The sequence below is a fragment of the Lissotriton vulgaris genome, chromosome 2_2 (genome assembly GCF_964263255.1).
Source record: "Lissotriton vulgaris chromosome 2_2, aLisVul1.2, whole genome shotgun sequence".
NCBI classification, from domain to species: Eukaryota; Metazoa; Chordata; class Amphibia; order Caudata; family Salamandridae; genus Lissotriton; species Lissotriton vulgaris.
In genome coordinates, this window is record NC_141688.1 from 131,725,841 (window position 1) to 131,740,485 (window position 14,645).

General features: G+C 47.6%; 1 protein-coding gene across 4 annotated transcripts in view; it reads right to left on the reverse strand.

The window, feature by feature from the left end:
- TLN2 (talin 2) overlaps positions 1-14,645 on the reverse strand; it is a 598,939-nt gene that overhangs the window by 236,903 nt on the left and 347,391 nt on the right. For all 4 annotated transcript variants that reach the window (XM_086959469.1, XM_086959467.1, XM_086959468.1 and 1 more), the window contains exons 37-39: positions 8,875-9,007; positions 3,484-3,585; positions 2,160-2,330 (exon numbers count right to left, since the gene is read on the reverse strand). In XM_086959469.1, coding sequence (XP_086815595.1) covers positions 2,160-2,330; positions 3,484-3,585; positions 8,875-9,007 — 406 coding nt within the window. The remainder of the gene's footprint in view (positions 1-2,159; positions 2,331-3,483; positions 3,586-8,874; positions 9,008-14,645) is intronic.

Sequence of the window (14,645 nt, forward strand, 5' to 3'; positions counted from 1 at the left end):
TCGATGGCGTGTCTGTGGACCGATCGGGTGTGGAGCAGGATGCATTTAAGGTGGTTAGTGTCGGAGCTCTGTTTGGTGTTCGTGGATGAGGAGTTGGTCTTGGTGCCGTCGAACTTGCAGGAATTGCAAGAGAAGGGTCCATGGGTGTGTCCAGGGGCGGCTTGGGCGCAGTTGGAGAGTCGTCCGGGGTTAAGGGCTAGGAGGGTGGAGGTGTCGTAAGTAATGCGGGTGGGGTGGCTGGGACGGGGGCCAGGGGGTCTGGCGCTGGGCGCGGTCCAGGCGCGGACGGGCGTAGACGGGCTTACCTTAGGCGCACCTTCGGCGCGGCCGTAGCACGTGGACGCTGCGCGTGGGTGCATTGGTCATAAATGGATGGTGGAGGGGGCGGAGCGTGGGAGGGGCAGCAGCTGGGAGGCGGTGGCGGGAGGAGGGGTGGACCAGGGGAAAGCAACACAAAATGGAGGGTCAAAGGCGAACACAGACAGGGGCAGCAAATGCACAAATGCGCTGAGTGTGCAGGATAATGAAATTTAAGCACACCAGCCTCAGTGTAGCGCTAATAATTCTTACAGCCTCAGCAAGGTCGCGCAATTAATTAAATAAATACGATAATGCAGCGCTACGCGAGCAAAGCGCTGCAGTGATGCGAGGGTCAGCTACACAAAACTGAAAGTTGGAGAGAAAACGATACCACTGAATCGGCAGAGCGTGGCAGCTGCAGGTCAGCAGGAGCGTGGGGGAGCAACCGATCTGAAGGAGGGTCCAGGCGGTCAGTGAAATTCTGCTGGCGGCTTACGAGCACTGCCCCAAACCTCATGGTGCGGTCAAACACCAGCTGAGACCTCTCTAGGAGAAACCTGGCTAATACTGGAAACATGCTACGGCACATGGATTAAGTGTGGTGAGGCTGATTAAGTGGCAAGAGGAAAACGGTTGTCTTGAGCGCAGAGGGCTAGTGTTTTTTTCGTGTCGTTGTATGTGCATGAGAGTGCTGTCAGCAGCAGCCTTAGTTACACGCCAGACAGATGCCAGCTTTGGGACATGGCCAGGCTGCTCTACATTTCTGTATTTCTGACGTAGTGCCCTGAGTGTGGGAGTTCTACCAAGCAACATACCGGCGTGGAGGAGGAGCAACAAATATTATCTGGGTTGGTGGGTTTGTTTTCCCGTGCAACATCTATTTGGAAGAGCTTTTATATGCAGCGTCTGGACATAGCGGAGAGTTCTGACTTGAAGCATATGGAAGTGTGAGATGTTTAGTCATGCAATATTCTTTTGCTCTATTGTAAAGAGCTCTGGTAATGTCCGTACTATATAAAAACACATAAATACACTTTGAGGCTTAACGAAGGTGCAGCTCAGGGCTGAAAGCGAGGCTTGGAGCAAAATGTGTTCCAGGCCTTGTCGAAAAATAAATAAAATAAAATAATAATGGAGCCGACAAGCATGCTTAATGTGCATGCAACCTGGGGGAAATGATTATGTAATGCGTTGCGCAGGGGAGATTAGGTAAACAAGCGCTGTGCAGGGAAAACATTAAAAAAAAGTGCCCCAAAAGCGGATGGAAATTACTTTGGTGCTGTAAACTGATAAGAGAAGCACACAAGAGGAACAACACGAGAAAACAGGAAACTGTGTCCTACAGTCAATAGAAATGGAGGAAAAGTAAGTGTTGAGCACAGGAATGAAAAGCAATGTAAGCAAGGGGGCGGTATGTAAGCCCCTTTTAAGATATATTTAATACAAAAGATTCCACAAGCACAGTGCAAGGGCTGTACAGACAGAACCTAAACACACCAACAAATTTACAGAAGATTCCCTTACTCAATGAAATAATCCAGTGTTTCTCTGGCAGATGAGGAGGATGGGGAGGGGGAAGATGAGACATATTTGAAAGTAGGTAAATCATTAAGAATACAGTTTTGAAAAACACAGACATTTCTGAAACCCCACCTCCTTATAGATTTGGATTTTTCATGTCACTTTAGTCTACTTAAGTATTTTTAAGGGTTTAAGGAGGGAGTTGTAAATATCAACTCTGTCTTTCAGGTGTTTGGGGTTGAAAATTAATAATACTTATCAGTTCCTTCCTCCACATCCTCAATGAATACATTCTTAAAGGATCTCTCTTGGGTCTCAGCATTCTGACGGTGACCTACTTTAGGGTTTCCGCCGCCTTCCTTAGCTGCGTACAGCATCTGCAGAGCAGATTCCGCCAGCGTCTTGGTCTGGTCCAGAACAGTCATCTGCTGCTGATGATCGATAATCTTAGAAACGACACCGACGGCAGCCAAAATCAGGGGTTCAAAGTACTGTGCCAGCTGAGTGACCTGGGGTAAAAAGACAGATAAAACATGTTTTACTAATTTCATGGTAGAAGGCACAATGGCACACTCCTGAAACCATCACTTTGTCCTATTTTGTCTCAGCATAAATGTATTGGTTACCGCCATGTAGTTTCGTCACAAAAGGGCCCTGAACTTTTCCTGAGAACACACTCAATAATTAGCAGCAGGCATATACAGCCCCATGTCATCTAAAACAAGAACTGTAATATCTGACGATTGGACATACAATATATCGTTCCTCTGACCGCTTTCTGTGGTGCTGATTGATATCTCTGCCCTGACAGTCACTGGTAGCAATAAACTACACTGTTTATAGATTGGAGCCATAAATAGCTACTTTCATAAACGTTGAAAACCAATCGAATACTTTGCTGCAAATAAGCTCATCATGAATATAAACATGTTATTATGAGCACTCAGTTTAACATACTTACTAAATATAATTTAGAAAACAAGTATCTTGTGTGGATATGTAAATAAAAGAGTGGAGTGGCAGCTCCCACTAAGGCCCTCCTATCATCACCATCCCAGTGTCCTAATATATCCTCTGAAAGACAATTTCAAAGGAGTGAGGGACGCAAAGGCCGTAGTCTTGAGAAAATAAATGTAGCATCCCCAACTTCCGGCTCCTGGTGTCACAGTCATGCAGTGACAAGGGGAGCCATGGGAGGAGGGAAGGGAAAACTCAGCTTCTGCAGCTCCATACGACTTTCAAATTGTGGAAGCAAAGTAGTTTGATAAAGCAAAGAGAGTAGCAGAGGCTGCAGAGACTTTGTCCTTCCTCCATTCACAGTTCCCCTGACAACGAATGGTAGCGGCTGCCACGCCTACATGGTTATGACATTCGAAGTGAGCAGGGACAGAACCCCGCTCCTTCACTACCTTAAAACACTACCTCCCCGCCACATTCTCTGTCTTACCATCACAGAACGTGCCACGACCGTCCACCAGATTTTATTGTAATGACTCTGACTTACACTTATCAAGACCCATTCACCACTACACTTCAACACCACAGACTGGATAATTCTTTATAGTCTGTGTTTACAGGACCATTTGCATAGTACTTCCGGTATGCAGGTTCACACATCACGAAATACCAATGGGGCACCATCTTTATCTTTATTCATTTTACCTTGTGGCCCAACTGGGCTGCTTCGCCTCGTGCAGCTGTTGCTGTGGGATCGACGACGTGTCCAATTTCTTGAACTACAGATGTCAACTGTTCCTGCAAGGCCTGGAAAAATCAAACAAATCCATTGATGAAGTAGTTTTTTTGTACAAAAAAAGTTTGTTTATTTATAAAAGAAAATGTTGACTAGAAACAGGTTGACACGTTCAAGCAGCACCAACAGTTTTAATGATGCTTCATTAACCAAGTTTTTCACTAATGCCATGTTTACCGGGCTAAAAACAAAACATCTGGGATGACATTTCCAATATCACTTATGAAAATGTTAATGTCTGGCTAAAAGAGGAGCTAGATCGTATCATCCCTATAAGAACATCCGTTAATAAAAGATTTACACCGTCTGCTCCCTGGTTCTTAGCAGATCTAAAAAAAACAACAAAAATAAAGAGGAATCTCTGTGTCAAAGGCTACAAGGGAGTTGGAGTAAATCTTATGATGTTGAGGCCAAATGCACATGTAAGATAGGCCTGAAATCCCATCGTAGAGCTATTATCAGAGCCCATAAGGGGTTTATCTCCTCTTCCATTGTCAAGGGAACCAAAAAACCTTGGGAGCTCTGCAAAATGGTGAACTCCTTCCTCTCTTTGAGTGCCCTTCATAATAAGCCCACTGTGTGCGCTAATGTTGGTGTAGAGCTGTCAGAGTTTTTCCACAATTAGATTAGAGCTATCTATGACCAATTCCCCAAGAATTCGGGATCTATGCCTGGCATGGAGGGCAACTGTCCCTCTGGGCCAATCCTTGCAAATTTTTGTCCTAGATCTCTGGAGGACACTCTACTAAAACTGGCTAAATGCAAGTCTAGATCTCCCCTGGACTAGTGTCCTCCTGACATTCTTAAAAAGGTCTCTTCTACGGTAAACCCGATCTTGAATAAGTTGATGAATTCTTCCATTGATTCGGCACTAGTTTCTAAGTGCTGGAAACAGGCTTTCCTGCATCCATTACTCAAAAAAATCTAATGCTGTCCCCAATATTTTAAACAACTACAGACCAATTTTTCATTTGTGGGCTAGGGCTAAAATGTTGGAGATTCTTGTTAATAGGCAACTGACAAATTTCTTAGAGTCTAAGTGCCGCTCACACAACTCAAAATATGACTTTATGACTGGATATAGCATCGAGACGGCACTGCTGTTAGTCTCTGAATTCCCTCCCAAGACCTCTGCAACGCACTCGCCTCGTTCTTCCACAGCAAGATCGCAGACATACACAACAGCTTCAGCACACAGCCCACGCACCCTACCTCCGAACCAACGCCCCCCACCACCACCCTCCGTGCCTGGACCCCGGTCAGCACCGAAGACACCATCCGCACGATGAACACCATCCACTCCGGATCACCATCCGACCCTTGCCCCCACCAAGTCTTCAACAAGGCCGACTCCGTCATCGCACCACACCTCCGGGACATCATCAACTGCTCCTTCAACACCGCCACCTTCCTTCAGCGGACCCCACCGACCTCAAAAACTACCACCCCATCTCGGTCCTCCCTTTTCCTGCCAAAGTAATCGAGAAGACAGTCAACAGCGTTCGACACTGTCTGCCACCACACCCTAGTGCAGCGCCTCAACAACGTCGGAATCCAAGAGAAGGCACTGGAGTGGATCATCTCGTTCCTCGCCGGAAGAACCCAGAGAGTCCGCCTCCCCCCGTTCAGATCCGAGGCCACCAAAGTCATCTGCGGCGTACCTCAAGGATCATCTCTCAGCCCCACCCCCTTCAACATCTACATGAGCCCCCTCGCGGCCATCGCCCGCCAACACAACCTCAACATCATCTCCTACGCCGACGACACCCAGCTGATACTCTCCCTCACCAACGACCCCGGCACCGCCAGAACCAACCTACACGAAGGGATGAAAGACGTAGCCGAGTGGATGAAGAACAGCCGCCTAAAACTGAATTCAGACAAGACGGAAGTCCTCATCCTGCGATCATCTCCCTCCGCCTGGGACGACTCCTGGTGGCCCCGTGCCCTGGGCAGCGCACCCAAACCAACGGACCACGTGCGCAACCTGGGCTTCATCCTGGATTCCTCCCTCTCGATGGCCAGACATGTCAACGCCGTCTCCTCGTCATGCTTCAACATCCTACGCATGCTCCGAAAGATCTTCCGATGGATCCTCACCGAAACTAGGAAGACGGTCACCCAGGCACTCGTCACCATCCGACTGGACTACGGAAACACCCTCTACACCGGAACCACAGCCAAACTGCAGAAAAGACTCCAATGCATCCAGAACTCCTCAGCACGACTCATCCTGGACATCCCCCGACACAGCCACATCTCCAAACACCTAAGAGACCTGCACTGGCTCCCCGTCAGCAAGAGAATCACGTTCCGACTCCTAACCCACGCTCACAAAGCCCTCCACAACCTGGGACCCAGATACCTCAACAACTGCCTGACCTTCTACACTCCCACTCGCCAACTACGATCGACCAGCCTCGCCCTCGCCTCCGTTCCACGCATCCGAAGAGCCACCACGGGAGGAAGATCCTTCTCCTACCTGGCAGCCAAGACTTGGAACTCCCTCCCCATCCACCTCCGCCTGACCTCAGACCACCTCTCCTTCAGGAAGCAACTCAAGACATGGCTGTTCGAGCAGTAGCGGACCCCCCCCCCACCCCAAGCGCCTTGAGACCCTCCGGGTGAGTAGCGCGCTATACAAATGTTATGATTGATTGATTGAATTCATTAAAGAGAACCTTGATCAAAGCTCTGTGGCCATGATGGTGCTACTAGATTTATCCTCAGCTTTCGACACGGTCTCTCATGATACTCTTCTGGACAGGCTTAGGAACATAGGGATATAAAGGACAGACCCGCCAGTGGTATAACTCTGATAAAACTGATTTCTGCTTTTTTATTTGCTAACTGGACGTGAGCAATTGGTGCCCTTTGGAAGGGGTACTCCCCCTGCCCCAGCACCAAGTGCTAGGAATCTTGGAGTCATTTTTGACCCTGACCTTTCCTTTGCTCTCCAAGTAAAAAGTGTATCAGACACCTGCTTAGCCACCCTTAATTCTCTAAGAAGAATGATATATCTTGTACTGAAGGACACGGTTCAGACCATTTTTCACGCTTTAGTGTCAACCAAATTAGACTATGTGAACAATCTCTACCACGTTCTGCCTGCTTACCTAGTGCTACGTCTACAAATTGTGCAAAATGTAGTGGTCAGACTGATCCTGAAAATTCCCGCCTCTTAATCAATAAAGCCCTATCTCTGACACCTTCACAGGTTGCCTGTGGTGAAGCAAGCCTAATTTAAGGCACTCACCTTAACCTTTAGAACATTGTACCTTGGAGGACATGCATATCTAAGAAGAAAAATTAAAGTATACTAATCCCATTCTCAGAGATGCAGCATTCAACAGCTACTTCAAGTGCGCAAAGCAGGGACAGGCAGAAGATCACTTGCGTTCCTCCGTGCTGGACTCTTAAATGTACTTCCTAGGCTAGCTCCCTCTCAAGCAATTAAAAAAAAGAAAAACCTGTCCTTTTTACTCTGCAGTCTAACTTTTTTTCATCTGTTGTAGGTCGCTAGCGATGGAACACCACTTTGGAGGCAGCTGTGCACTTTAGAAATTGTTTTGTATTTGTATGCCAATATTTCACATCAGCTCATGTTCATTATTGCCAGTTAACCTACCTGAAACTGAACACAGAGTAGCACACAATTACTACCCAAAATAGTAACCCAAATTATTTGGGTCTATCAGAAACAACCTCAGGATATGAGGCTGAATGTGCTACAAGTGTTGTTACAAGGGTGTACAGATATGTGCCATGGACATATCCTAGTTGTATCTACAGGATGCAGAGCAGAACAAACATGCAGCATCACAAGACAATTACAGACTGTCAAACTATGGATTTTTTACTATACTATTCTTACAGATTTCCTCCTTTGTCAAGTAACATCACTACTGATTAATTTAAGTAGTCAAGAATGTTTGTCAGACTCCAGCATCAACACAGGATCGATGCAACAGAATCATTTATGCTAGGAAGCCGAGATACTGGACAATCACATTGGTAGTCAACAGCTACAAAATATTGATACTAACTTTATTAGGAAAAACATAACCTTTCTCACATCGAGCCCTGGTAAATGTCTACAATAAGATTATGTCTATTGTAGAATATTCTCTGGTTGAATTTAAATAACTCACTACAAGAGCATATGTTCAACAAAGCTAACAAATACTATCACAGTAGCCCAAAGCGTATTCATTCTTGGACTGTGAAACAGCTTAGCCATCATATCATTCTGAGGTCTCCCCTTGGCATGTTGATAAATCAGCCAATAAATGTTGTCTTGCTTTCTTACACCACAGATAAGACCTAGGCTTTACCCTAAAAGTGCTAGATTATTCAAGAGAACCACAGTGACTTAACATGAAAATGCACATATCATAATATCAATGAAGTCAAGCGACTGGAAAATGAGTATAAGCATCTACCAACCCGCACGCAATGGCCACATATGCTACCAAGCCTGCACAGCTGCCAGTTTAATGAAAACCAAAAACTGAAAGCTTATCTCTCACATATCTCCATCCACCACACTGTTAAGTACAGCATCCCATAACGCGATGACTGCACCTTGAAGGTCCTCAAGCAAGACTAGGAAATACTTCCTAAATAGAATGAAAAACAAAGGTAAGACCCTTTGTACCACACACTCTACACAGTGTAGGCAAGTGTTTCAGTGTCCTATATACGGGTAGTAAACACTATATAAATATGTTGCACTACAATTCAAACAACAGATGAATGTTAAAGGCATGCCCATAAAATATCGAACCGGCTTGCCCAAGTTTACCAGATCTTCGTTGAAGGGTTATCAACAGGTGAACATGGAAATGGCCAAACTAATGGACACTAATAGAGGCTGCTAACCTTCTCTCTTACATTCTGGTTTTGATATCGTATTACTATTGCCTATTGGAACTGGTTTCTGTCTTCCCCTTACAGGGCCACCCAACATCCCCTAACTCCTTAAAAGAATTATCTGTCCAGCCTCGGACCTTTGAAGTTAGCAGCAAACCACTGGAGGATACTAATATCTACCTGTTGTTGTGTTTTCCTTAGATTAGTGCATTACAAACAGAAGGATGAGTAACACCAGAGGAGGGAAAAAAGGGCAAGAAACTGTACTGAATAATTGCTACCATTGAAGGTATTCACTCTGTTGCATAAAATGTTAAAAGAAAATTTGGGGTGATAAGATATCTATTGCATTCATTTCTTTCATTTTCTGCGTGGTCTCCTTTAAATTAGGGCAATTACCATAGATGGCATTTAATATCTGTTCTTACCTCAACAGAGATGTCATCCCTTGTGGCCAGGTTCTGGCTGACTGTTGCAAGAGATGCTTGTTCAATATCCCTGATGCATTTATTTATACTGTCAATTGACTGATCACACTCCCTCTGGCCTGGAGCCTTGTCCCTGTAGTAAAGAAAAAGAGAATATATTGGAGCATGCATTTCCTAAAGTAGCCTTCCCTTATGTTAACAGACTCGGATACATAATACTCTGTCAGTACACTTTTAGGCAGAACAACTGAGATTAAGTCAAGAAAATCTAGGAATTTATCAACTGACATCGGCCTCCAGCCACTCTACACACTTACAAGTGCCCCAGATACTACTATCCACCCACTAGCTTAAAATGATCCCCAACTCCATCCATGAATGTGTACACCGATCCATCCTCGCTCTCCTACTAATTGTCTACTTTATTAGTTATCAGCCAAGTGGATGGGGGAGGGAGTTGAGGAGAGTCACACTGTGGTAAAATTAGGACACCACCCAAACCCACAAACCTCTACAACAGGGAAACCTTGAGTCACAAAAGTCAAAGTCACATATTTTTTGCCCAAGTTCCAAATATTCTCACATCCATTTCCAGCATCTACAAGTGGCAGTATAGATATCATCTGTGGATACTTAGAATTCCATTCTCCAAAGCCACTACTAAACGTATTGCAAGAAAATAGTGGTTTTTACAGCCCCACAAACCTTCGCTGTGAGATCTCAAACACAAGGACAAGCGGCAGCCGTCTTCCAATTGGTGTCCAGTTTAAGCTTCTGCATAGTTATCAATTTATCCTGCACACTTTTAATCTTTCAGCAGCTTAAAGCGTAATGCCACCTCACTCATCATATACCTATTTGTTACTCAGCTTGAACCCACATCACCTCTGCCAGTGGCTCATCGACCAACATCATCAAGTCTTTCTTCATAATTCCCACCTTCAATAAGCCTGGGGAAAACGTCAATAGAAGGGGCCATCAATTATTCCCAATCTTATGCCAACTTTCATCCTCAAGAGCTTCCTCACTAGCAGCACGGTGCATCAAAATGACCTAAAAGAGCAAGCATCTTGTTCCCTCAGTACAAAATACTCTCCCTCAATCGCCACCCTGTTCCTCTCATCCTCAGACAGAGACCTTGAAGTTAGTGAGACCAATAACAACCTCTACCATGCCTCCAAATGCCTACCACCTCTAAAACTGCTTCCCTTGCTGTTTACCAGCCTTGAATTCTTCAAGTAAACTTTCCTAAAGAAAGTGAGCATGAAACAACTGAAGCGCAAACTGTGAAAAAGACAGTGCCCACACACTTCTACGTATCTACCCTCCTCTATATCCATCCCCAGTTCCTCCTCTGAAGTTGCGGTCTTGGATTCAAAGTCTCAATATTGAATCTTACAACAGGTGAAGAGTTAGAATGGTTTGTACTTGGCATATAAATGATGTGAACATAACAAAACAAATATGTTAGACATACACAAATACTCAATTGATTCTTACAGAAAAATGTCAATATTCAAACATGCTATAAAAAGAGCACATTGCTTAAGTAGCTCATTTCCCCCTAGCAAAGAAGTTTGGCTCTGTAATGATCCCGATATCTCTGCTGTCAACACTAGTCAGGTAGTTACATTTTAGAATTGAATGTAGATGTGTAGATGTAGAGTCCATTTATAACGCGCTAGCAATCGCTCCAAAGAGCATCTCGGCGCCAATATGAGGACAACCAGATGAAAAGGTTGCCTTACTGCTGAGGAGACCATGACCGGGATCACACTAGCGCTCTGGCCATTGGGTCTGGAAGATTGTAAATCCAGGTTTTCAATTGCTTGCGGAACTCAGACTCCTTGTCCAGTGCTCTTAATAGAGGGGGTAGGGCATTCCCCACATCAATTGACAGTCTCCTGTTGTCCCCAAATGAGGATCTGACACACAGTTTTGAAAAGGGACAGTTTGAATAAAAAAATGCTTGGTCCTAAAATTATTACATTTCAGATTCGACATTATGACTTCATCTGTCAATGAAACAAATTCTTCTTCCCCTTGTTGCAGATTAACACCAAATTATTATTGTCCATGAAGTGAAGTGTAATTGATCCAGAGGGAATAAACTAACCGAAGTTGGATATGTAGATCTGATACCTTATAAAGCTGATCAGCGAACAAACAGCACAGCTCCCCATTACTAGTTCCCTAATCCCTCCATTGGTAGATACCAAGGCAGGACAGTCTCTTTGTGAGATAAGGAGGAATAAACCTGAAAGTATCCAAAATAAGAAATAACCAGATGGACTCAGATTAACCAGGTCATTATGTGCAGGTTTTCGCTAAGTCCGCGGACTTTAATGCAGCTATTTACCACCTGCTCTCTATCATTTAGCTTTATGTGTAGAAATATTTCCCACAAAGATGGACCTTGTGGAAAAGAACAAGTTACTTACCTTCGGTAACGATATATCTGTAAGAAACATTAGTTAGTGTTAGATTCCTTACCTTAGAATATCCCCAGGCGTCAGTCTGGATCCGGAAACTTTTGCGTAGCAGTACCCCTGCGCGTCGGTAGGCGTCGTCTGCAGGCGTCCCCTGCGGCTCCGCGTCCGTCGTCGGCGTCGTGCGCCGTGATGACGTCGCTGGAGTACATAGACGCCGCCTCCGCGCGCTGACGTCAGTTCTTTGCACACAGCTTTTCCGCGCCAGGAGACGCAGAGCCATGAGAGAACCAACACTGGTGCCATGTAAAAACTAGGGCCCTGAAAGGGATGACCTTAACCCTAGGTATCAGTTCGCAGAACGGGGAGGATGGGTGGGTTCGGTAAGGAATCTAACACTAACTAATGTTTCTTACAGATATATCGTTACCGAAGGTAAGTAACTTGTTCATCTGAAAGAAACACGTTAGTGTTAGATTCCTTACCTTAGAATACATACCCCAGCAATACCAACCCCGGTGGTGGGTCTGCGAACCAATACAAAACTACACCAGAAAGTCCTGGAGGACAGAACGGCCAAAGAAGCCATCCCTCCGGACTTGACTGTCCAGGCAGTAGTGCCTCGCAAAGGTGTGCAGCGAGGCCCACGTAGCCGCCTGGCAAATGTCCTGCAAGGGGACTCCCCGGCCCAGGGCAGTAGTAGCCGCCGTGGCCCGAGTGGAATGGGCCCTCAGCCCAACAGGAGGCTCCTTCCGAGCCAAAGAGTAGCACGCTTTGATGCAGAGGACGACCCATCGAGAGATGGTCCGTTTACAAACCGCCCGTCCCTTCTTCGCACCCACGTAGCCAACAAACAGTTGGTCATCCACCCGGAACTGGCGTGTGCGATCCATGTAAAATGAAAGCGCACGTTTTGGGTCCAGACGATGGAGCCGCTCTTCATCCTTTGAAGGATGCGGAGGCGGGAAGAAGGAAGGGAGGGTGATGGACTGCCCGATGTGAAAGGCCGAAACAACCTTGGGCAGGAAAGAAGGTCTAGTCCTCAGAACCACCTTATCAGGATGAATGGACAGGAAAGGAGGTTGGACAGAAAGAGCCTGGAGCTCACTCACCCTCCTGGCAGAGGTGATGGCAACCAGGAAAGCCGTCTTTAAAGTCAGGAGACGGAGAGGACAAGAATGAAGGGGCTCAAAGGGAGCACACATCAGGAAAGTCAGAACCAGGTTCAAATCCCACTGAGGCATCACAAACGGAACAGGTGGAAACATGTGAGTGATGCCTTTCAAGAATCGAGTTACAATCGGGGATTTGAACAAAGAAGGCTGATCAGGAAGCCTCAAAAAGGCTGAAAGGACAGAAAGGTAGCCCTTGATAGTGCCCAGAGCAGAGCCCTGCTGGGCAAGAGAAAGAAGAAACAGAAGAACCTCCGAAAGAGGGGCAGAAAGAGGGTCCACAGCCTTTGCTGTGCACCATGCCACAAATCTGTTCCACCGACAGGCGTATACCGACTTAGTGGAGGGACGCCTGGCTGCCAGAATAACATCACAGACTTCAGGAGGCAAGTCAAATGGCCTCAACTGCCGCCGCTCAATCTCCAAGCAAGGAGGTGGAGACTGGACAGGTTCGGGTGGAGGACCGTCCCCTGCTGCTGCGACAGAAGGTCCTCCTGAAGGGGCAGGCGGATCGGGGGACCGACTGACATGCTGAGTAGCTCGGGATACCAGTACCTTCGAGCCCAGTCCGGAGCCACAAGGATAACTTGGGCCCGGTCGCGCCTGATCTTCTTCAGCACTCTGGGCAGAAGTGGTATAGGCGGAAAGGCGTATAACAGACCGCAACTCCACTCGCGCCGAAAGGCGTCGCCGTGCGAGTGCCGTCTTGGAAACTCCAACGCGCAGAACTGATGACATTGCGCGTTCTCTTCTGTGGCGAATAGATCTAACCAAGGCTCTCCCCATTGCAGAAAGATGCCTTGCGCCACGTCCGAGTTCAGACGCCATTCGTGATCCATCGAGCACCGACGGCTGAGCTCGTCCGCCCTGGCGTTCAGAGAACCTGCCAGGTGTTGAACCGTCAGAGTCACGCCCTGACGTTCCAGCCATTGCCAGAGGCGCAGAGCCTCCCGGCAAAGGGTCCACGACCCCACTCCGCCCTGTTTGTTGCAGTACCACATGGCGGTGGTGTTGTCGGTGAACACCTGCACTACACTCCCGTTGACAAAGGGGAGGAATGCCTTCAGTGCCAGACGAATCGCCCGCAGCTCCAACAGATTGATATGGAGCCGGGACTCCGCCGGAGACCAGATGCCTCTGATCTCTGCCTCTCCCAAGTGGCCACCCCAGCCCTGGAGGGACGCGTCCGTCACGACAACGTGCTCCGGTTGGGGAAGGGAGAGGGACTTGCCCCTGACCCAATCGCGGTCCGTAAGTCACCACTGCAGTTGTCTCGCAGTGCCCTCCGAGATCAAGACGTGGTCGGACAAGTTGCCCTGATGCTGGGCCCACTGAAACTTCAGGTCCCACTGCAGAGCCCGCATCCGCCACCTGGCGTGATGCACCAGAAGGATGCAGGAAGCCATCAGTCCCAGCAGCCGCAGCGTCAACCTGACCGAGACTCGGGATAGCGGCTGAAAGATGGGAATCAAAGCCTGAATATCCCGAACCCGCCGTTCCGGAGGAAAAACCCGAAACTGCGCCGAGTCCAGAACCGCTCCGATGAAAAGGAGCTTTTGAGAGGGACACAGGTGTGATTTCGGCACGTTGATGGAGAACCCCAGGTCGTGCAAGAGGTCTGCCGCCATCTGAAGGTGGTGGACGACTGTCTGGGGCGAGCCCGCCTTCAACAACCAGTCGTCTAGGTAGGGGAAGACTGAAACCCCTAACCTGCGCAGATGGGCTGCGACCACCGCCATCACCTTTGTGAACACCCGTGGGGCGCTGGTAAGGCCGAAGGGGAGCACGATAAACTGAAAGTGCTCCTGGCCTACCGTGAACCGCAGGTAACGCCGGTGGGCCGGCAGGACGGGGATGTGAAAATAGGCGTCCTGCAACTCCAACGCTACCATCCAGTCTTGCGGGTCCAGAGCAGCCAAGACCTGAGCTAACGTCAACATCTTGAACTTCTCCTTCCGGAGGAAGCCGTTGACGTTCCTTAGATCCAAGATAGGACGTAGGCCCCCCTTGTCCTTCTTGGGCACCAGAAAGTAGTGGGAATAACAACCACGCCCTACTGCTGGCCCAGGAACGCGCTCGATGGCCCCCTTGGCCAAGAGGGCCGTAACTTCCTCCTGCAGAAGTGTCAAGTGGTCCCCCGACACACGGTGGTTCTGCGGTGGCATGGCTG